This window comes from Taudactylus pleione, unplaced genomic scaffold, assembly GCF_031769625.1.
Source record: "Taudactylus pleione unplaced genomic scaffold, aTauple2 ptg000086l, whole genome shotgun sequence".
Classification (NCBI taxonomy): domain Eukaryota; kingdom Metazoa; phylum Chordata; class Amphibia; order Anura; family Myobatrachidae; genus Taudactylus; species Taudactylus pleione.
In genome coordinates, this window is record NW_028284488.1 from 3,812,501 (window position 1) to 3,836,935 (window position 24,435).

Below are 24,435 nucleotides of genomic sequence, written 5' to 3' on the forward strand. Positions count from 1 at the left end.
TTGCAAGGAAACACGTGCAGTTAACATTGCTTTGCAAAAAAAGGACTTCACAGGTAAGGATATTGCTGCTAGTAAGATTGCACCTAAATCAACCATTTATTAGATCATCAAGAACTTCAAGGAGAGAGGTTCAATAGTTGTGAAGAAGGCTTCAGGGCGCCCAAGAACGTCCAGCAAACGCCAGGACCGTCTCCTAAAGTTTGTTCAGCTGTGGGACCGGGCCACCACCAGTGCAGAGCTTGCTCAGGAATGGCAGCAGGCAGGTGTGAGTGCGTCTTCACGCACAGTGAGGCGAAGACTTTTGGAGGATGGCCTGTTGTCAAAGAAGCCACTTTTCTCCAGGAAAAACATCCGGGACAGACTGATATTCTGCAATAGGTACAAGGATTGGACTGCTGAGGACTGGGGGTAAAGTTATTTTCTCTGAATCCCCTTTCAGATTGTTTGAGGTATCTGGAAAAATGCTTGTCCGAAGGAAAGGTGAGCGCTACCCATCAGTCCTGTGTCATGCCAACAGTAAAGCATCCTGAGACCGCTCATGTGTGGGGTAGCTTCTCAGGCAAAATTGTGAGTGAGCACACTCACTCCCTTTGCTAAGAACACAGCCATGAATAAAGAATGGTACCAAAACATCCTCCAAGAGCAACTTCTCCTAACCATCCAAGAGCAGTTTGGTGACTTAACATTGCCTTTTCCAGGATCAGACAGGAAGTGACTTTGTTTCCTCTGTCATCCCATTTTTAAAAAAAAAAATTTTTAGATCAATACTAAACGGTATATCTTATTGATGAACTATCCCAGTATAGGTTCTTGTACAATTCATTGTTATTATAGTAACAATTTGGAACAAATCTTTCCGGTGGATTATGATCTAATTAATCTGTTTAAATATTTGATTGATATTGTGTAATGCTTGTTAGGTTTTTATTAATTTGTTCATATAAGTCTCGTTACATTTATGAAATAACACCAATAAGGATATATGTAACCTCGGCGCTTCAAAATGAGATACAAATAGTAAAAGATAAATAACTAATAATAATATAGTGTAGACTCTTTGGTTGTTAGTCCATTTTACTGATCTAGAGAACCACATGGATACTGGAGGCAAAATAGTACTTGGAGACTAAATGGAGTGTGTCTCGGTATCGTCTCTTGCCTGGGGAAATGTCCTGTCCAGAGGTACAGTCTCAGACCGCGGTTGTAACGGCTGCCACATCGGGACGTCCTGTCTGTCAGGAGTGAAGGGGCTGAAGCTCATCACACCTTATAAGGAACACTTGCTACAATTAAATCCAATGTAACAATTTTTTTGGATACAAACCAATACAATATTACTCTTTAATAGCTGGATTCACCATTTTTTAGTTGCTATAGCAATGAAGTTTTGTTGAGGGAAAAATAATAATTTTTTTTCACAAATCCTGTGTTTTATTGTGTGTTTTTTAAATCAGCCAGACGCGGCTGTATTCTATTAAATCAATCAGGGGTATTCAATATGGGAGCGAAAAGTCCGTGCTGGACTTTTCGCTCCACATTGGAGATTTTCCTGGTTTAAAGTATCGGGCGCGCACCCGCTTTATCCCCGTAATCAATGTAAAACCTACGAAAACGGGAACCTGCGAAGTGGGATCTGCAAAAAAAAACAAAATTTATCTGCAATAAATTGTGGGACCCCCCTAAAACTGTAAAAACATGGGATCACTATGGGTACCCCCGTTTTAGCCTGCAAATGAAAGTTGGGGATTTAAATAGCCGCAGCAGGTGTTTTTTTCCCGACATTGAAGAAGTGTTGCAGAAGAGCACTTTGGTTATTTTTTTTTTTGTTTTTTTAAGTGGTCCCATCAAATTTGGGGTACATGAAAATGTGTACTAGCATATTTTTATGTCCCTAAAGTAAGTTTTAAAAAATTCTGCAACTATGCAGAAGCCGCTAATAATCTATTCTAGAAAACACCTGCCGCATACTTGCAGAATAGCCCTGAACCTATTTCCCTATTTTTAAACACTTTTTTTTTTTTTTTCCCATTTTTTTTTTTTTCACCGCAATTTTTAAATTTTTTTTTTGGGGTGTCCCTGTTTTTTTTTTTAAACTTTTTTTTGACAGTTATTTTTAAAATGTCATTCCCAGGGGTGCAGGCTATTTTTTTTTTTTTTAAGCCTGCACCCCTAAACCCCAATTCTGTACTTTTTTTTTCACCACCTATTCAGTGGTGAAAAGATATCCCTGTTTTTTTTCAAAGACTTTTCGAACCTGCGAAAAGTCTTTGAAATTGAATACGGTGTAAAACCAAAACCTGCCAAAATGACGTCATCGGTGCGAAAAACTGTTTTTGCGATGTTTTCGCTCCATATTGTATACCCCTGATAGTCTTGTTGTTTTTATATTTTTCATGAGCTTACACGTGCTTTGTTTGAGAAAATCTATTGCCGGTAAATGTTTTACTGTGTTACGTTGTTATATGCAACAAATATGATTCATATCATCTATTATAATTAAAAGATTGTTTTTTATTCTATTTTTTTCCATTATATTATTTATTTATGGCATTCACTTTTAATGTTTATATTATTATCATTTAAATTGGGCAACCTTTAAGCGCAGTTATATCTTCTCGTTTACATGTATGAGTGATACATGATATACTGTACATCAGAAATCGAAAAAATCCAATTGTACAATTTTCTTTTCAGTCTTAAACGAACAACAGACATGATGTTTGGTGGGAAGCAGGTGGTCGTCTGTGGCTATGGAGAGGTGAGTGCTCTGCACAGACACTTCTTCAAAGCCTATAGAAATTCATTGGTCGTATTCATTTTGTATGTAAATTGTATTCCTAACATAATCTAACAATAGATGAGCTGGTTGTACCATATTGGTTGCCCACATTTCATGTCGTGCCCCAGTCTGATTTGAGATCTTCCTTTAGGTTGGTAAGGGATGTTGTGCAGCTCTCAAAGCAATGGGCTCCATTGTGTACGTGACAGAGATTGATCCAATCTGTGCTCTCCAGGCCTGGTAAGTGTAATGCCTGTGGTCAGGCACTAGGCCTGATTATTGCTGTTCCCTTTTCTTAGTTGTCTCTTGCATACTATGTGGTGTGTAAAGAAAACTACAAATCGATCTTTATGCTCTGTCCTATAGCATGGATGGCTTCAGGCTTGTCAAACTAAACGAGGTCATCAGACAAGTGGATATTGTGATCACATGCACAGGTAAAACAGTTGTGAACAAGTACAGGATTCACCCATTTGTCACCCGTTCCCTTCAAATTAAGATTAATGGACAGAAGATTACAGAGTTATTCTATAACTTGCACACCGATGTAGTAAAGAGTAACATAATACTACAAATAGTGTACTAAGAATTATTTCAACCCATGTTACTCCAACAGGAATAAGTTAGACGGGGATCATATTGGAGATGCTAAACTTGATTATGTATAAAATAGCAATGCTATGCTTCCTATATTCATATATACATATCTGGTGCTTCAGTACTACAGTATGTCATGTTCTTCCTCATATATAATAGATTAATAAAGCAGAGGGCTATCAACATAAGAGGGCACTCCATTTCTAAACAGTTGACCTGAACTAAAATGTTTTATTTCAAATAATGTGTTGCCCTCCTGTGGGTCCTAATAACCGGTTTATGAAGCCTACCAGGTACACTGTCAGGTAAGACTATGGATTCCTCAATAAAGATTATGGTTAATGATCATCTAATAGGGGATTATATCATTGGTTCAATCAAATTATTATTAGTGGTGATCAGTATTTGTATACCAGGTACTCCTCTAATGGTTAAACTGGATGACCTGTCATACATGGCAGTGTATGTAGTAGGAAAGAAAAATGTAGCATCAAAAACATTGTCTTAAAACTGTGATGGAGTGTAAGAATCCATATTAAAGTATTAGTAATGTGTGTATGATCTGTTCAAATATCATACCGGTCATCTAATGTGTTCTAAACCTCTTAGGTAACAAGAATGTGGTGACCAGAGAACAGCTAGATCGTATGAAGAATGGCTGTATTGTCTGTAACATGGGACATTCCAACACTGAGATAGATGTGGTGAGCAGTGCACATGTAATATATCTGGGATGGGGAATTCCCAGATGGTGGGAAACCTAGGCCACAGGCAGTTATTTCTAGTTTCTTTAGTAGTGCCGGATCTGTTAAGGTTTGAAGTTTATTTTTTTCTGGTATTCTCTCTCCAGGCAAGCCTGCGCACTCCTGAGCTGACATGGGAGCGAGTCAGGTCTCAGGTGGACCATGTGATATGGCCAGATGGCAAGAGGATTGTTCTTCTGGCTGAGGTACTAGATTTCATATATGTAGTGTGTGTGTGGTGCCAGAATGCTGCTTTTAGTATATTTGCTTATAGATAATATATATACATACTAATAGCTGTATATACACTACCATTTTACATTTCAGTTTTTTTACTGCAGTCAAGTATGGCTCAAATGACTTCATACCTGTATGGCGTGTAACTGGGTCTCCTCACACTTATACACATACGTTCTGAAAGGTGATTAGTTGCTTTCCCATAGCATGCCCTTGTCCAATTTGTGACCAAGTAGCTTAAAGGATTTAGAAAATGTCAGTTTAGCAGCTAGGTATGTGTAGGTTTAATACTACTGTGACTGATCACATTTCAGCCTTTTGTCCTTCTCATTGTCTTCTATAATTATTCTCACAGGGGCGTCTGCTCAACCTGAGCTGTTCTACTGTCCCCACTTTTGTGCTGTCCATTACTGCAACCACACAGGTCAGTGTTTGGCTACAGGTTGTGTATGTATATCAAACTATTAACCAGTGAAGGTGTGCGAGTCATGACATTTATAACAGGTCATCTAATATTACATCATAACGTTTGTCACCTTTAATACGTTCACTTGTCTGCGTGATGGAGCGGATTCTTTATACATTGGTGAGATTTAGCAAATACCTCTTTTGCAGCGATAAGCTTTGGTCCTGAGTGTTCCTTGCATGCTTTTTGATCCTAGAGAAAGTAGCCATCTGGTATTGATATGCATGTGTGTGGCCTTATTCAGAGTTGGTCGCAAATGTGATTTACTAGAAGTGTCAGAACAAAAGTTGCATTCAGCGTTTGTCGCATACGTAAGTCAGCACTGTGGCTCCCTCTCCTTCTCGTACCTGTGTCGGGTGCACTAGGAATATGACTGAAGTTGTGGCTTCAGTGTGAGTACACATTGCATACATATTATATTAAATGTCTGCCTAGTGCAGATAAGCGCCCAAGTGTTTTGGAGCATCTGAGGTGCTAAGCGAACAAAACGCAAATACAGCTTTTTTTTTTTTAAAAACATGCATAAACGTGGTTGATCTTCCCCAGCAGAGTATAAAGCAGCATACCTTGTGTGAATAGGGTTTTTATTGTAGCGTAATCTGTAAACACAGTTGCTGCTGTTTCACTGTGTTTGCATTAATGGGAGTGGTTTAGTCTTTTGTCCAATCCGCAGCATTCCTGAGTTGTCATGATCAGTTCACCACTTGAACCAAGATTTCTTCCAGTCCCTCCAAGCAGATGTGATTGCATCTTTTACACAGCTATTCTGGCTGCAATCTGCTCTAACATGCCCGCACCGCCCCTTTCTGTACTTTGGCTTCGTATACACACCCACTATAACCCCTAGTCCCAAGACCCTATTCATAAATGCTTGCGTGTCTGGAAAAGACACTCAGGTTGATTAAGCATTGCACGTATGTGCAATGCTGAGCGCAGCTTCCAGATTATTGGGAATCTGTGCGTTCACAGGATCCTTTCTGCGAATGTGCAGAATGGGTCCTGCATGATCGCACGCAGACCCTTCTATGCCTTTGCCTGAGAGGCAGAGGCATTTAAAGGGTGGAGCCGGGACGACCGGCTGTCCCGGAAGCGCCCCATTTGCTGGGAGTGGCAAGGCCAGGGGTTGCTGTTGGCAAGCCGACTAACCTGAGTAAGCTGCGGCTTACTCACCTGGCTGCGATCGCAGATGCAATAGGGGGTGTCAGACACCTCCTGCTGCATTTGCATAGTAGCAAGGATAGAATTGCAAAGCTGCCTGTGTGCAGCTTTGCAATTCTGTCCTAAGCTGAATCAACCCCTCAGTGCGAAGACGTCCATGCAGAAAAAGTGCAAGGTGCGTCCAACAAAAATGTGGAACTTGTGTTTTCATTAAACTATGTATAAGGGCCGTGTTTCACCTTATTTCCCCATCTATGAAGACCGATTAAATGTCAGTCTAACATGTTTTGTCTGCACATTCTCAGGCACTGGCACTAATAGAACTCTATAATGCCCCTGAGGGTCGCTACAAACAGGATGTCTACCTGTTGCCTAAGAAAATGGGTGAGTGTTCTGAGAGACAAGATGAACTGTTCAAGGATCATTATTACAACTAATTTTGCACCATCTTGATGCTTGGTCATTCCTTCTTTGTACCCATCTCTGAATAGTTGGACTTTTTTCTTTTCTCTTCTAAACCATTTAGATGAGTATGTGGCCAGTCTTCATCTTCCTACCTTTGATGCCCACCTGACGGAACTTTCAGATGAGCAGGCTAAATACCTGGGACTCAACAAGAATGGGCCTTTCAAACCAAACTACTACAGGTATATGCTTTGTAACATCACTTGTCCTCTGCAAGGAGCTATTCTATAATGCTTCCACTACCGGTGGTGTGTTTAACTGTTAAATTAAGTTGTTGTAAATTTGTTACAACCAACCATTAGTTAAACCTGACTATTTTCAGTGGATTTATATTTTAAATGTTAACCTTTTATATGCACCTATCAGCCATAACATTAAAGCCACTGGCAGGTAAAGTGAATAACATTTGTCTTGTTACAATGTCACCTGTCACGGGGTGGGATATATTTGGCAGCAAGTGAACAATCTGTTCTTTAAGTCTGTGTTGGAAGCTGGAAAAATGGGCAAGCCTATCGTATATCATGAAAGCATGAAACCCCCAAATAGTAATCAAGTAGTCCGCTGGACTAAAGGCTCATACACACTAGACAATGTGCTGTATGAATGATATTGGTGAAAGATTTCCTTTGAACCTTCTTTAGTGCAGGACAAATGATATTGGGTGTACACTATGAAAAGTGTCTTTAAAGATATCTTTCAGTGAAGTCATCCTGCCACATCTCTAAACAGGCGATTCGCGACGATAACGTTAGATTGGCCTGCATCCACGGACGTCAAAAGACTGGAGCGCGCATCTTGGGTCGCTCACTGTATACACAGTGAACGATATCGTTCAGAAAAATCGTCTAGTGTTTGCGGCTTAAGGATCTGAGCTACTTTGACAAAGGCCTAATTGTGATTGCTAGATAACTGAGTCCGTGCATCTCCACAATGGCAGATATTTTGGGGTGTTCCTGGTATGCAGTGGTCAGTACCTACCAAAAGTGGTTCAAAGAATGACAGGTGAACCAGCTTGGGCGCCCATTTTGCAGTGATGCAAAGGCTAGACTGCAGTGGCGTAACTAGGGCAGGGCGAGCAGGGTGCGTGCCCTGGGCGCCGTGGGACCGGTGGCGCGGGGTGGGCGCCGCCGGCCACCGTACCGGTCCACCCTAGTTAGCCAGTGTAGAGCCGACCGCAGTGTGTGCGGTCAGCGCTACACATTTACACAGGACCGGCGCTAGTCTGCCCAGCGCCGGTCCTGTGCTGCACAGCTGAGCCCCTTCCCTCCCCCTGAGCACTTGCCCAATAGCGCCAGGAGGAGGGTGGCAGGCGGGCTCAAGCTGTGCTAACACACACATCGCCGCCAGTGGTGGCGGAGATGTGTGTGTTAAACAGCAGCCAATGAGTCAGACTCTCATTGGCTGCTGCAGCGCCCACTGCAAGAGCCGGGCTTCCGTGACGTGTCTCCTATAATGCAGAGCGCGCCAGCCCGGGAGGGTTGACGTGCGGATGTTGCGGAGCGTGGATGCAGATAAGTTTTCTTACATTTTTTTTTTTTGATATGTATTGGGAGGGGGGGGTACCTCTACTGGGGGCAGTAATTGAGGGCACCACTGGGGGGCACCTCTACTGGGGGCAGTAATTGGGGGCACCTCTACTGGGGGGAACCTCTATTGGGGGCACTAATTGGGGCGACTACTACTAGGGGCACTATATAAAGGGCACTGCATAGGGGGGGACTGCTACTGGAGGGACTATATAATGGGCACTGCATAAGGGGGGGGGTCTACTACTGGGGGCACTATATAAGGGGCTCACTGCTGGAGGCACAAGGGACACTGCACTTGGGGCACTAAATAGAGAGGACCACTACAAGGGGCACTGGATAGTGGGGCTGCTACTGGGGGGCTGCATAAGGGGGATTACTACTGGGGGCACTGTATAAGGGGAACTAATGGGGGCCTGCATAATGGGGACCACTACTGGGGTCACTGTATAAGGGGAACTAATGGGGGTCTGCATAATGGGGACCACTACTGGGGGCACTGTATAAGGGGAACTAATGGGGAGCTGCACAAGGGGGACCACTACTGGGGGTACTGTATAAGGGGAACTAATGGGGAGTTGCACAAGGGGCACCACTACTGGGGGCCTGCATAAGAGGGACCACTACTGGGGGCACTGCATAGGGCGGACTGTATAAGGAGCACTACAGGGGTTAAGGTGCATATGGAAAAGAATGTTAAGAGTGACGAGAAAGGGTTTGTGTCCTGTTGACACGCCCCATTGTCAAGTGACCCCGCCCCTTGTGACCACGCCCGTATTTTTTGCTTCGGTGCGCGCATATTGGGGGGGAGGGGTGGCTCCATTTTTACATTTGCCCTGGGCTTCAAATACCCTAGTTACGCCACTGCTAGGCTGTCTGGTCTGATACCACAGAAGAGCTACTGTTGCACAAATTCCTGAAAAAAGGTCATGCTGTTTATAATAGAAAGATGCCAGAAACAGTGCATCACAGCTTGCTGCATATGGACCTGCATAGCAGCAGACTGGTCAGTGCCCATGTGACCCCTGTCCACTGTCAAAAGCGCCTCAATAGGCACATTAATGTAAGAACTAGACCATGGAGCGATGTATGAAAGTGGCCTGGTCTGATGAATCACATTATCTTTTACATCATGTGGACGGCCGAGCGCGTCTGCATCATTTTACCTGGGAAAGAGATGGTACAAGGATGTACTATGGAAAGAAGACAAGCCGGTGAAGACTGTGTGATGCTCTGGGCAATGTTCTGCTGGAAAACCTTGTGTACTGGCAATCATCATGTGGATGATATTTTGAAAAGTACCACCTACCTAAACATTGTTGTAGACCTCTTTATGGCAACTTTATTCCATGATGGCGGTGGCCTCTTTCAGCAGGATAATGTGCCCTGCAAAAATTGTTCAAAGGAACAGGACAAAGTGCCAACTTGGCCTCCAAATTCCCCAGATCTCAATCCGATCGAGTATCAGTGGGATGTGCTGAAAAACAAGTCTGAGCCATGTATGCGCCACCTCGCAACTTACAGGCCTGGCCAAAAAGACGATTGGAATCTACCGATAGCTCATTACCAACTTAATCACAGCAACTTGGAACACTGTCCTCTGAAGCGATCAGAGGCTAAAGAAGCCTCGGATTGCTTCAGAGGCTGGCGTTCCCAGTTATGTGATGTGCAGGTGATGTCATGACGACACTTGCGATGAGGGGTCTGCGTGCCTGCTGGATCCAGTTTATCCAGCAGTCAGCAGGAGCCCTGCCATGCCAATGTGGAGACAGGTAAGTACTGCACAGGGGTGTGGATGGGCTGTTCTGCACTGGGAGGGTGAGCTACCGTGTTTCCCCGATAATAAGACCTACCCTGAAAATAAGCCCTACCCTTACTTTTGTAGCCTGGTCTAAAATAAGCCCTACCCCGAAAATAAGACCTACCTTATTCTCTTTTTGAGCTGGGAACGCTGCAGAGACCAGCGTTCCCAGTCATGCAGTGCGCGGGTGACGTCATGACGTCACCCGCGCGCTGAGGATCCTGTGTGGCCGCGCCTGCTGGATCATATTAGATCCAGTCAGCGCGCAAGTGAGAGGGACATCCCGGATGGCGGCGACTCAGGTAAGTACCGTACTTGCACTGCAATAAGGGGGCCTGCATAAAGGACACTGCTACAGGGGGGGGCCTGCATAAGGGGCACTGTTACAGGGGGGGCCTGCATAAGGGGCACTGCTGTCAATGTTAGTTAAAATAAGACCTACCCCGAAAATAAGCCCTATGGTGTTTTTTGGAACCAAAAAAAAAATAAGACAGTGTCTAATTATCGGGGAAACACTGTAGTACTGGGGGCACTGCATAAAGGCACTACTGTGTAGTGTAATGTGAAGAAGATTGTTCTGCTGTGTGGCATAATTTGAATTGAGGATACTATGTGTGATTTCGGTAGGACATACCCAACGCCCCTTGCTGCGAGGTCATACCCCTTTTTGCATACCACGCCTTCTTTTTCAGGCTCCGTAGATCACAAAAGGTTTTTAGCTTTAAAATGAGATCGGAGTCCAAAAGTGTGGCCACCACTTAAGGGGTCTGCTGCTAACATCTTGGTGCCAAATACCACAGGAGATCAGAGTCCATGCCAACTGTCCCGGTCTCCCGGTGGCTCAATCCGCCCCTGTGCACTGACATGAGTGTTTATTTTTGTTTTTTAATAGGCCTGAAAGTCCATTTTTGGGACTACTGTGTATGTGTGTATATATATGTATGTATGTATGTGTGTGTGTGTGTGTGTATATATATATATATATATATATATATATATATATATATATATATATATATATATATATAATTTATTACACACATATATATATACATACAGACATATATATACACACACACACACATATATATATATATGTGTGTATATATATATATGTGTGTGTATATATATATATATATATATATATGTGTGTGTATATATATATGTGTATATATGTATGTTATATAGTGTGTATATATGTATATATTAATATTATATCAGCTTAGCCTTGACATTATCCCAGTACTATTACACCTTTCTCCACTTTGCTAAATGTGAATGGGACTGTTCACTAAAAGAGGTGTGTGAAGTAACTGACGGGGTTGTGGCGAAGCCTTAGTTGGAATTCTGCCCTCAAGTGGCCCTCTACTAACACCTTTGTTTGCATTCATGTTTTGAACCTGCAAGAAAAATTTGTGTGGAGTGTAAAATCAAAGTAACAAGGTAAAACATAATATTATTATATGCTATAATTCAATGTGATCCTCAATATGTCTCTGTTCTCTCTAAGGTATTGAGCTTGCGTGAGTACCACAAGTGTGGCGCTATTGGAAGATGGGGGAATTCTGCTATAAAGAAAAATAAAAATGAAGCCTTTCACAGCCACTCTACGGCCAGCTCTTTTTTTGGAAGATCTGGACTCTCTGCCATATTAGCAAACCACATATTAGGGTATTTATTTCAGAGAAGATGCCTAGAATATACTGCACCTGCTGTCTGTGCTAGTCCACAGGTTGCTGGATTTTGAGGGGCCTGTTCTTATAGGATTGTGACAGGTACTTCCTAGATGTATGCTGTACTTACAGGCTTATAGCAATCCGTTAACAGTGCTCATCCCAGCAGCACACGGGAAGGGGAACAAGTTAACAAGCATGAAACCTGAATTGAAAAGGAATTTATTTTGCATTACATTGCATCTTTATTTCTTCTTTTTAATATTGATTTTCCTGATGGATGCGAAGCGTGGATGTCTAAATGAAAACTGTAAAGTGACATACATTAATTTTATTGTGGATTTTAATAGTGATAATAGATTTTTTTTTCTTTTTTTTTATTAAAGGGGGGGGGGTTGGGTGGTCACATTCCTTCCCCCTTGTGTCTAAAAATGGAGAATATAGTATCATCCGCCTGCCTCTATTAAGCTACTGTGATAGCTCTTAAACATTATCATGACACTAAATACTATTTCAATGAACTGTGACACCTGCTGGTAGCTACTGTACCTAACTGAATTCAATAGGTCTTGCTAAGATCCACACTTGTACGTTTTGCATTACCCCAGGACCCCTAAATGCATTGCTAGCCTATTCCAAAATTTACCCACTAGAATATATACCAGTCTGTGCTACTTTTAATAAACATGAATCAATGAGAGATGGAACTTCGGGTGGTGTGGTCATTCTATTGATTTTATAAAATGGCCCTCCCCTACCTCACTGGAGGTAGCATTGCTATTACAGTAGTGGGACTCCGTCCCCCTCTCCCCTTAGATGTAGTGACTGGGGCTTGGTTGTGCCCTTGGGAGCATGCTTAGCATTCCTGAAGCACTATGCTGCTACTCCACTATGATACCCCTTCAATGAGGCGCACACAAGTCTCAGGTGCCCATGGCAACTGTTTACTGTTTCTATGGTGTGCAAATTAGCAGGGAACTGAATATAGCTTCCAAAACTCCAGCTGTTTGACAGATCCCTAATATCAGGACACTTGGGACGTATGGCTTGCACCCGTAAAGTGTTTCTTGCAAGTCTGGTGGCACAGACCATAATTTTCTTAGAGAATAGATTTGTCCTACAATAATGTTTATAAAGCAAGCTGCATTTTAGGTTTAAAGGTTTAGTGACATGCCACTGATCTCGCAGCGAGCTGGTCCAAAAGCTGCCATGGATTGTTTAGTTATCTTAATTTGTTGCCCTACGTTTTAAGGTTGGGGAATAGAGTGCTGAGTGTGAATACCCAAATGGTGGTATCAGAAAAATCATTGTATGTTCTTCACAATATATCAATATATACCATAGAGGACTAAACTGTTTCATTCCCCCTCTATAGATTAAGTGGCCTTCAGGAATTTATTTTGTACATTAAATAATTTCTGTATAACCTCTCATTGATTCATTGTTTAATGTGGTACTTTTCTAAAGCACAGTGAGCCTGTTACTTCTGCAGTTGTGTACCGCAACAGTCTTAATACTTTTAACTAGAAACATAATGAAGATGAATACAGACTACTTGCTGCTGCTTAAAATTTAATTCCGGTTTGTTTTCGGTACTAATGTACAAGCTTACCAGCCCTTCTAATCACCTGTGTGTATGATCCGGTAGTATGCACTTCTTGCCAAGTCTAAAGCCCCGTACACACTGGACGATGTACTTGAACAATATGAACGATAACTATATCTTTGAACAATATATCGTTGAAATCGTCCAGTGTGTATGCATTTACCGACGAACGATGCGCGCTCCCACAGGTCATTAATGATATCCAGTCGTCTAGACATGTAGTCCAATCTGGAGATATCATTAGCGATGCCATGCTGCCGAATGGTCCCACTGAAATCCCGCCCCCCCACCTTTGTTGCCAGCATCGGCAAGTGTGTGTGCACTTGCCGATGCCGGGCCCACTGCATCAGACATCGCTCCATAGACACATCGTACATCGTGTAAGGGGCCTTACTTAAAGCTGCTAATTTTTACAGAGTGGTTCAAGATACCACTTGATTCACCATGTACATTAATTAAATTAGACTATTTTGACACTTTTCCTCATGTAAATTCTTATTATCTTCCTATCAGCAGCCCAATGACTGAGCCACCCTCACTATAGGGTCTCTTCACATTCCCTGTTAAAGCTGTGAATTCCTTCTTACCTGCTCCAGAGCGCAGCCAATAAAAGCTCCCAGTTGTCAGTGGTTTTTAAAAGTCACTTCAATTTTAGACTGGATATCTTGAATTTATCCCCAAAGTTTTAAATCCGATATAAATTCAGTGGATTGTCATCTATATTGAATTTGATGATTCTATTTTCTGACTACTTTAATTTTTATTTTAATATGTATATAGATATAGTAATTTTGTTCCTTTTACTGCATATTGCGGTATTCTGCTGCTATGTAACCACAGAATCTCAGACTGTGTTGTGATCTTGTGCTATACAAAGACTATTGCCACAGTGTGTGTATGTGTATATACAATAATACAGAGCCCTGCTGTATATAGCTGTCGTATATACATATATATAGACTTGTGTACGTTATCTTTTCTCTGAAAACCTGCTAGAAGGGTAAGGTATGAATTTGCCATTTCTGGATGAAATCATTCATTGAAACATTGCTTTTTCTCTATATTCCTGCCACACTGTGGTTGGCGGGCAGAGCTGTTGTAAAAGCACACTGTTTGTCACTGTCAATCTTTTGAAGCAGCAATTTTTGTTTGTGTACCAATGACCTTTTACACAATAGAGGCAGACAATTTCTTGTTGGATCCAATATTCATGATCATGCAGCATCTGAATTCAGAGGCATGAGGCACCCCGTGCCTAATTGATGCCACTAGTTGTTGGTGAACCCAAAGGGTGGATGTTGGTGCAGCCCAGAAAATGCTTGCCTCTACTGTATACAAATTACTCTTTTTAAGTTGAATTTGTTTAAAGAAATGAATCCCAGGGCCCTGTATTCTTGACTTATGTTCTATTACTGTAACAGCTCAATCTTTTCTTAATCAGCAAAGTCTTGTTTCAATGTCTAAATACGTGCTACATAGCTAACAATTGAGATTTCCAGACTAGCAGGAAATACAGGATACCAGCTAAAATGTTATTTTGAAGAAAACTCCTTTGGGCATTGATGAATATAGTATATATCCATGCTGCTGGTTGAGCCTGCAATGCACAATCCAATGTAGCCTACATACCAGCAGCAGAGGTCTTGGTCAGTCTGTATTTGTCATCCTGTACTGCAGTATGGAAATGCAGTGTTCAGAACAGCATTTTCCAAGAGTCTTACATTTTTAACGTATGAGTGATTGTATTAGATCAGCAATAAGAAATCTGTAATCTTAAACATGAATAAAATGCTGTAAAATAAAAGGTGTGTTTTTTTTTTTGTGGGCTCCCTCCCCTTAAAATAAAGCTGCAAAATTTGATTTGCCCATTTCGTCAAGAAAAACTGTGACTATAGGCAGCTGTTGGGCTTCTCCTGACATGGTCCGTGCTGCCTGCCTAATTCCCTGGGTATTTAAAAAGGAATTTGTGGGGATGGGCGGGGTCATGCTCCATTAAGATACTAGGGCCCATTGAGAGGGGCGTAAAATATTTGTATCGTGACACATGGCACTGGGGAAGAAGGGCAGCAAATAAGCCACTTCTCTCCAGGAAAAACATCAGGTACAGACTGATATTCTGCAAAAGGTACAGGGATTGGACTGCTGAGGACTGGGGTAAAATTATTTTCTCTGAATCCCCTTTCAGATTGTTTGGGGCATCTGGGAAAATGCTTGCCCGGAGAAGGAAAGGTGAGCGCTACCATCAGTCCTGTGTCATGCCAACACTAAAGCATCCTGAGACCATTTATTTGTGGGGTTGTTTCTAAGCCAAGGGAGTGGGCTCACTGACAATTTTGCCTAAGAACACAGCCATGAATAATGAATGGTACCAAAACATCCTCCAAGTGCAACTTCTCCCAACCATCCAAGAACAGTTTGGTGATGAACAATGCCTTTTCCAGCATGATGGAGCACCTTGCCATAAGGCAAAAGTGATAACTAAGTGGCTTGGTGAAACAAACATCAAAATTTTGGGTCCATGGCCAGGAAACTCCCCAGACCTTAATCCCATGGAGAACTTGTGGTCAATCGTCAAGAGGCGGGTGGACAAACAAAAACTCACAAATTCTGACAAACTCCAAGCATTGATTAGGCAAGAATGGGCGGCCATCAGTCAGTATGTGGCCCAGAATTTGATTGAATTGCAGAGGTCTTGAAAAAGGGTCAAAAGTGCAAATATTGACTCTTTGCATAAACTTAATGAAATTGTCAATAAAAGTATTTGACACTTATGAAATGCTTGTAATTTTACTTCAGTATTCCATAGTAACATCTGATAAAAAGGTCTAAAATACTGAAGCAGCAAACTTTGTGAAAACCAATACTTGTGTCATTCTCAAAACTTTTGGCCATGGCTGTACAGTAAAAAAAAAAGAATGCACACGCGCAAAGCTAATCACATTTGTACAAAGAGAACACAGCATCTGAGATTAAAACACTATAAAGTGGAGCACCTATACAACCCACTATACACAGTCATGGTGCCTGGAGAAAGCCCATGATACACTAAATATTTTCACCCAAAAGTGGCATGGTCAACATGTGAGGGCAAATTATAGTGAAAAAATATGAACAATCCTAAATATTTAGCTGGAAAATACATGCAGGATTTTATTCATTGTTTTAATTGGTTTTATATTTAACATGTTTTGAGTGAGATCTATATACTGTAGAGATATTATAGGGCGTATTTATCAAGCAATTCTGTCCTTAAGATACAGAAACTGCAACAATTTTAAGGGCAGAATTAAGTGTCGCCGATATATAACATATCGGAAATGGGTTGGCTACGAATACTGACATCGGCATCCTGACGTCTACAGCTAACATCTTTCCCGTAGCCTAACCCTATCCCTCCAAACCGCAGCATTACTCTGACAGGGACAGCTCTTCCGATGAGAGATGCAGTTACATGCATCACGGCATTTTTGCGATAAGAGGCTTCTATATGTAATGCCATTTAACAGGCAGATGCTAGGTGTAGCCTAATGGGCACGAGCACTGGAAAAGTACGCTTTTCAGAGCATGTGGGCATTGGGGTTGATGAGAGGAATAGGGCGAAACAGGAAAAATAATGGGGGAGGCGGGAAGAATAGGGGGAGATCAGTGGAGGGAGGTATAGGGGGAGGGAAGGAATAGCAGGAAGAATAGCGGGAGACCGGAGGTATAGGAAAAAAATAGGGAGAGTTCTGGAATAGGCAAAAGAATAGGGGGGAGACATCCAGAATAAGGTGAGATGGGGGATAGGTGGGGAAACAGAATACTAGTCATAATATTGTAATACACAGAACAAACAAAAACTATATTTGGTAGGGGCAAATCTAAAGAATGTCTGAGTGTCCCCTGCGCCTCTGTCTTCTGATGTACTAAATGAATCCCACACTGATGCTCCTTGTCCTACCTCATTATTCGTGTATTCCAGGCAGCTGTATCAGAGGCATCCCTTCTGCACTCCCCATCTTAACATTCTGCTTCAGAGCTTGCTCCACTGCCGTATTAGGAAGGATAACGCACTCCATGCAGTTGCAGGAAGGTAACTGCACAACATAAAAGGAAGATTTTCAGAGACAGATGGTGGTCGTTCATACACACTGAACGACCATCTGCAGATAGATCTGTTCAGTGTGTACCCAGCTTAGCATTGGCATATCTATAATGGGTGCAGGGTGTGCGATGCACATGGACCCCTAGGTCCAGGGGGCCCAACACCATGCACTTATATACTATACTTACCTGTCCACCAGCGCTGCAGAAATCTTTCTTTGCCGTAACTAATGTCTGGGAGAGACCACAATATATTACACAGGATAAGTAACAGCAGTCTGAGGATGGGGCAAGAACCAAAAACTAATAAGTTGCTCACAGTGGAGTGAATTATTTTTGCCACTGCACATTTGTCAATACTGCAATGCACATGTGCGGCGATGGACTGGCGTCAGTGGTTGCAGAGAGTATTTTTTGCAAAGTGAGCGACAGGTAGTCAGTGTTTGGTGGAGGTAATGCATAAGGGGGGCATCCACTACACGAATTTAACAGGCGATTGAACGATAATGACATTGTTATCGTTCAATCGTTTAAAAATCGTTTATAAATTGTGCAGTGTTTGGTTGTTAACGATCAACGATGCACGGTCCCGCTGGTCGTTTGATCGTCTCGTCAGTCGACTGAACATGCAGGTCAATTTCACTTGATTTATTAAAGATAGTTTGCAAATCGTTCAGACTGAAAGATAAAATTTCAAGGGAAAATTGTTTAGAGATTGGACAGGGAGTAGATCGTCTAGTCATGCCCCCCTATAGTTAGATAAACACAGGTGTGTCAGGACTGGTTTCAGGGTGTGCTCTAGTGAGACACTGCAAATTTGTTCGAAGCTGCAGATGTCCCCATGTCTTAGGGGAGCGGCTTGGTCTGTGGCGTCATAGGCTTACTCGGAAGTTTGATGTGCGATGGATGTTCCCACTTTTGTGTGTGAGTGGCAGAGGCTGGAATTGGGCGTCTCAGTGCAGAAGACTGCAGCTGATTCATTAGTATATTTTTGCACGTCCGCTGCATGCTGAATCGAGGTCGCAATGGGATTTGTGTCAAGATCAGCACTATCTTGAGCTTGCGTGACATGGGGCTGACAGCAGACCCTCCAACATGACCCGTTCCATTAGGTACAAAATGCTCTGCTCCTGGAATTCCTTCTTAATTGATGATTGCAGCCACCTGTAGTGAAACACCTGTCTCATCTATTACCTAGCTCAACACAGGTGATTGCAATCATTAATTAGGTGGAAAGTCCAGGAGCAGAGCATTTTGTAGCTGATGGGAGGGGTCATGTTGGAGGGTAGGAGACAGTTGATACAAAAAACAAACTACCACCTGGTTTGTCTACAGCAGTGATTCTCAAACTCTGTCCTAAGGACCCAACACAGGTCATGTTTTGCAGGTCACCTAGCAGGTGCACAGGTGTATTCATTACTCACTGACACATTTTAAAAGATCCACAGGTGGAGCTAATTATTTCACTTGTGATCTGTGAGACCTGGAAAAAATGCACGAGTTTGAGAACCTGTGGTCTACAGAAATAATTACACCCCGCCATTAAGTTGTCTGCCACCACTTAAGGGGTCTGATTCGGATGTGGACACAGTGTTAATGCTGCACGCATGTAGCCGATGTTTTCAGTCTGCACATGCGTCCGAGTTGCACTATGCATGAGTCCCGAAGGTTACCGTTGGGTGCTGCAGAACAAATTTGGATACAGAGAGGAAATTTCAGTGGACGTTTCTGGGTGTCTGGTTAACCAGACGCGGGTGTGTTGCTGTGAGCAATTGCCTCTATTGCACAGATACCAGCGGCCATGTTCATAGAGAGATTCTGTACCCCCACAGGGGTGGTGCAATCTCTGATGGTGTGCCTTAATGCGCACAGTGGTGGACTAGTGCCACAGTGGGTGAATCCCATCAACAGCGGCATTAGCATAAAGATGCACTAGCGGCTGCAATAGAGTGCACCTCTGAATCAGGCCCATGGTTTATTGAGGAGCTGCTTACTCCAAATAGGGAAGCCTTAAGTTGTCCCTACAATTACAATTGAGGGCCGAATTCAATTAGCCGCAAAAAGCGTGATGACTTCACCTTCGCCTGTTTGGACACTATATTTTCGCCATGCGCGTCCCTGCTTTTTGCCATATTCAATCAGGGGTGTATCTTGGGGTCCGAGCGCCCCTGGCAAAATAAGGGACTAGCGCCCCCCTCCAATGCTTCTACTTAAAATAAAATAACACACACTGGGGGTAGTTTAATTCAGACACCTGTAGAAATAGGGAGAATATTTTTTTTTCTCTTTTTAATATATATATATATATATATATATTCTTTTACAGAACTTTATTGCAAACCACTATTTACTAATGCCAAAATACACAGGAAAAGCTTGAAAACTTAGCATCAAAAACAAACATGCATTATGGGTAAAATAATTTACATATATTCAAATTGGACTGTACACTGCATTATGCTTTTTTAACTCTGCTATATAATTTACTGGTAAAACCGCCCACATGGGTCCATTGCTATCTCACACACAAAATAAAAACAACCCATAAGGTTTATATCTTAATCCTGACACCTGAGTATCCACAATCTATAAAGATCATGGTCAATTCCCCATACTGAGGAAAAGATAAATGTATTAGTACTTACACTGGGGGTAGTTCAATTTACACGCCTATAGAAATAGGGAGACAATATATATATATATATACTTTTTTTTATATATATATATTTTTATATTTTTTCAGTTATAACACTTACTACATGCAAGCACTGTTTATTAATTTCTATATGTCAACAACACAGGAAAAGAGGGAATCAATAACAAACAAGGTGCATTGTGGGCAAGATAATTTGCATATATATATATATATATATATATATATATATATATCTATCTATCTATATCTTGCGAATAGACCATTGTGGTTGATGTGGTGCTTACACTCTTTTCCTGCAAGGTTGACATATGGGAATTAGTGAGTGGTGATTGGTATGTAGTGGGTATTGTGGGAGAAGAGATATATTAGAAAAAAAAAATAATTAGTCTCTAATTTTAAATGTTTCTGATATAAAGGGACATATAAGAAGCCTGATACACATTAACAATCAATGGAGGACACTGATAAGAGCAGAGGAGACAGAAGGAGACCAGGGATCATTTACTAATGACAGCTGTCTGCGGCACACTGTGCAGAGCAAACAGGAGACCAGTGATCATTTGTTAATTATGTCGGGCCATCCAGGCCAATAGGAAAATATGCCCCTGTATTCAATTCCAAAACAGGCGAAAATCTGGATAGGAGAATGTAGTGAATAGTGAAACTAGTGAAAAGGACAGTATATTTTGGGGGAAATCAGTCTGTACCTTATAAAAAGCCCAACTGACCCTGTGAATCAATATAAAAAGAGTATTAATAGCTCTTTTAAAAGGTATTTAGTGATCTTATAGTGAGTGCAAATATGCATATGTGTGGAAAAATTACATAAAGCAATGTTTTTTGAGAAAAAAAAGTACTGTAGTTAAGTTTGGGGTACATGTAAATGGGTACTAGTATATTTTGGTGTGTGTAAAGTGAAGATCTAAAAAATACACCTGCTGCAGCCTCCTGCAATCCTAAAAACACCTGTATCTACCTTTTAGAACCCCAAAATACCAGGCCCATTACTTTTTACCCATTTTCCAACTCTTTTTAAATTTTTGCCACAAAAAGGACGTGTCTTTTTGGGGTGAACTAAGAGTTTTTTTTTTTCTTGCCTAATTAGTCATTAGGGGGGTGTCCAAAGGGTTCTGAACCAAGTCCCCACATTTGTACCCCAAAATATGGATTTGCACTTCTTTTCTCCTGCCTTTTGCTGGAAAAACATTTTTGCCTGTTTTTGCTTATGGAGTTTTCGTCCTGGAATTGAATATGGAGATACTATGAAAACAGGCGAAAATCGATCGTGGCTTTTCGCCTCTAATTGTATACTGAGTCACAGTTATCATTATCCATATAATAACCTGTAGCAAGAAGGGCGTGTATAAGACCCCATAATTTTACCAATATCTGACTGTTGGATCATTTACTGGCTTCCCCCTCACATGGAATCTTGACAGACAAATAATTCAACCTGCAGCTGGACAGATACACATCAAGGGTCATTTGCAGGCCATCATGCTGGTAATCAAAAGATTTAGGCCAGTATTCAATTGTCGGCGAAAAGTTCCGGACTTTTCGAATGCCGGAGATTTTGCCGTCATCGCTAGTTTTGCCTCCGAAAAAGTATCGCGCTTGTCCACGCTATTCGCCCTATTCAATTGCAAAGGACGCGAGAACATGTCCCGGCGAAACTCAAATCGGCGAGAAGTCCTGTCAGATTTGAGAAAATCAGCCTGAGACCCCCCAAAAGATGTACTGACATGGCGGATCATTATGGATACCCCCGAATAGCCCTGCTGAAGGTATTTGGGGTACTTAAATGCTCTCAATAGGTGCTATTTAACATATTTGCATATGGTTGAAGAAAAGCATGTAGCAATATTTTTTCATCAGAAAAACTAGTCCCAGCAAATTTGGGGTACCTGAAAATGGGGGCTAGCATATTTAAAAGTTGCTAAAGTGAAGTTTTAAAAATCATGGAAAAATCACCTGCCGCAAACACCTGCAAAGAAAACACCTGGGGCATACTTGGGGACCCCCCTGGGGTCTATTTCACTAGTTTTTATGTTTGTCCCCCAACTTTACATTTTTTTTTGCCCCCAAAATGAAATTACTTTTTGTGGGAGTACTAATGGATTTCTTTTACTTTTTTTTTCTAACGCAGTTTACCTTTGGAGGACTGTCCTAACACTGCATGGTGGTTCCCGCAACTTTGCACCCCAAAACTGCACTTTTTTCCGTCTACATTCAGAGTGCAATGACTTTCTGCTTAGGCGAAAAGTCATTGCAATTGAAATGGGCAGAAAGTTTCCAACAGGCGAAATTACGTCATCAGTGAAAACTTTTCGCCGGCAATTGATTACGGCCCTTAGTTTAATAAACACAAAGGGTTACATGTTGCATCTCGTGATATGTAACATAATCACGACACAAAACATTAAAACCATACATGTTGGAAGAGTTGAAATACACCTACATACAGCTCTGCATGTGTTAGTGCTTAAACACAGTGGTGGATTTTACCTGTAGGCTGCCGCAGAGGTACAATTTTTGTCAAATTCATACCACTGTCTCCCAAAATTGCCCTAATACTTGGGTTTTAAGTGCCGGGTCGTTTTGCCAGTTCCAGCCTGAACCCCCTTGCAGACAGTAAAAACCAGGGTCCAAGTCGCGGGAATATTGACCCGGGTTGACCCTTTCAGACAGAAAAAGGACCTGTGTTGATCAGCAAATTACCGGGTACAAATATTTGACCCGATAATTTGGTTTTCTGTCTGAAAGGGGTATTAGAAAGCGTTTTGTTGGTTAATCTATGCTATAGTTTCCAGTGATTTAAAATATCTTGATATTTGCAGGATGTTTTCAAGGGGGTACCTGTAAATAATAAGAATCCCCAGCATTTATGTACTGGGGACAGCAGCAGCTATCAGAGCAGCACGAGCAATCTATACCAAATGAGGTAATAAAAGCAACTATCTGATTGGTTGATATCGTTTAACTTAAGCTCCATTAATAAATAACCATCTGCTTCCCTATGATATGTTTAAGCATGACGCCCTGCCCGTTGTGTGTTAGTAACACTAAAAGTACTCTACATGGCTTAGTGCTCCGTCCCCATCTATGCTGTACACGGGGTGTGTTTCCGGGCACGTTTCCTGGCACAGGATGTCACTGTCAGTCACACTGACCCCCAATCTGAGTGTGAGGGGCTGGTTACTTGCTGCTCGCACCTCGCTCAGCTCACCCGGGCCAGAGACCCCTCGCACTTACCTTACTTTTGTCCAATGGTTAGAAAGAAAAACATGTTTCCACCCCGCCCCGCTCTCTTGCGCCTATCCGCCAGCGAGCAGCGCTCCCCGCCCCTGTCAGCACGTGTGTCACACACAGAGCCGGGGGGTGACAGGTGCGGGCGGCGGCATGGTGGAGCCTGGGAGCAGCAGGAACAGGAGGAGGGAGTCCGAGGTGAGAGAGGGGCAGAATCGGGAGACCGTGGGGGTCGCTGAGTAGAAGAAGTTGTAGGAGAAGTACTCTGGTGGGCACCTGCAGGAATGCATGGAGGTTGCCTGACGGGGCAATGGGAAGGACTGGAACACTGCACTTAGTAGTTTATTATCAAGGTTAATGGTGGGTGTGCCTAAGAGGCAGTTTAGGTCACATTACATGTTGTAATTAGTAAGGAATGTTGGAGCTTGTAGTTCCACAGCAGGTGTAATGCTGCATGTTGCCTAACTCAGGTCCAAAGGTGCCTACATAAAATGTTTCTTTATGCAGTGCAGTTACATATATTTCCATGTGGGCCTAGTGGTTTCTGTGAGTGAACAGCACTGCACCCCTCTCCTCATGCTGTGTAATCTGTTATTCTTTGGTACCTTAAAATGTACATAAGCGGAAATAGTGCAAACAAAGCTAGAAAAAAGTGTAGTAAGTGGGATACATGTAACCATTGCTGCATATGCAGTTATGATACCCTCAAAATGGGCGTATTAAGAGAGGAGGGGGCCCCTTGTGCACTCTAGATCCGGGGCCCCCTCCTCTATCCCCAGTGGCCAGCTGTGCACTGAGTGCAGCAGTAGACTCCTGACACTAGTCTGTGCCAAGAGTCTACTGCGCATGCGTAGGTCACCGGGGAAATGGCCTCCGCGGCCATTATTCAGGCAATTTATACAGCGTAGCTACCGCCAACGTGGGGACTCTGGAGAGGTAAGTATTAAAAATATGGGTGCGGTGTGGGCCCGCACACCCTGCACCATTATAGATTCAACCCTGTCACAAAAGCAGCGCTGGCTGAACCCAAAGGTCTGGTGCTCTTGTGGGCAGAGGGGGGCATAAATCAGTGCTTCTCAAACACAATGCATGTTTTCAGGGCTACCAAGAGCTAGCCCGGGTGAAGGGGGTGTGGCCTAATTGTGGAAGGTGTGGCTACGCCCCCTTAAGAAAAGAGAGAAAAAAAAAACACCTTTGTTGCAGCGCTGGGGAGGGGGTGCAATCAGGATGATCGCTTTCCCCCACAGGCATAGGAGTATGCTGCTGCAAGTAGTCCCCCTTTGCAGCCCAGCACACAGCAGCATGTGCTGGGCAGCTCAGCTGACAGGGAGGAGGGGGGCGGCGTTGGACCCTGGCCTCCGCAAGCCCCTCCAGCAAGCCCGGGTAATAAGTAATCGCC

The 24,435-nt window shown here is 42.6% G+C and overlaps 2 protein-coding genes and 1 long non-coding RNA gene across 7 annotated transcripts in view; 2 read left to right on the plus strand and 1 right to left on the minus strand.

Moving 5' to 3' along the window:
- AHCYL2 (adenosylhomocysteinase like 2) overlaps positions 1-14,874 on the plus strand; it is a 151,804-nt gene extending 136,930 nt beyond the window's left edge. For 2 of the 4 annotated variants that reach the window (XM_088468672.1, XM_088468671.1), the window contains exons 9-17: positions 2,695-2,758; positions 2,931-3,019; positions 3,146-3,216; positions 3,986-4,080; positions 4,227-4,325; positions 4,712-4,780; positions 6,286-6,364; positions 6,507-6,627; positions 11,283-14,873. In XM_088468672.1, coding sequence (XP_088324798.1) covers positions 2,695-2,758; positions 2,931-3,019; positions 3,146-3,216; positions 3,986-4,080; positions 4,227-4,325; positions 4,712-4,780; positions 6,286-6,364; positions 6,507-6,627; positions 11,283-11,289 — 694 coding nt within the window. In that variant the 3' untranslated portion in view covers positions 11,290-14,873. Of the gene's footprint in view, positions 1-2,694; positions 2,759-2,930; positions 3,020-3,145; positions 3,217-3,985; positions 4,081-4,226; positions 4,326-4,711; positions 4,781-6,285; positions 6,365-6,506; positions 6,628-11,282 lie in introns of all 4 variants that reach the window. The other 2 variants (XM_088468670.1, XM_088468673.1) reach the window with 2 other exon arrangements.
- The window catches only part of LOC148529116 (uncharacterized), a 40,829-nt gene extending 17,723 nt beyond the window's left edge, over positions 1-23,106 (minus strand). Inside the window, exons 1-2 of the long non-coding RNA XR_015877825.1 lie at positions 23,043-23,106; positions 16,992-17,127 (exon numbers count right to left, since the gene is read on the minus strand). This is a non-coding gene — a long non-coding RNA (uncharacterized LOC148529116). The remainder of the gene's footprint in view (positions 1-16,991; positions 17,128-23,042) is intronic.
- Positions 23,094-24,435, plus strand: part of STRIP2 (striatin interacting protein 2) — a 149,304-nt gene continuing 147,962 nt past the window's right edge. The window contains exon 1 of one of the 2 annotated variants that reach the window (XM_088468667.1): positions 23,094-23,234. In XM_088468667.1, coding sequence (XP_088324793.1) covers positions 23,190-23,234 — 45 coding nt within the window. In that variant the 5' untranslated portion in view covers positions 23,094-23,189. The other variant, XM_088468668.1, reaches the window with a different exon arrangement.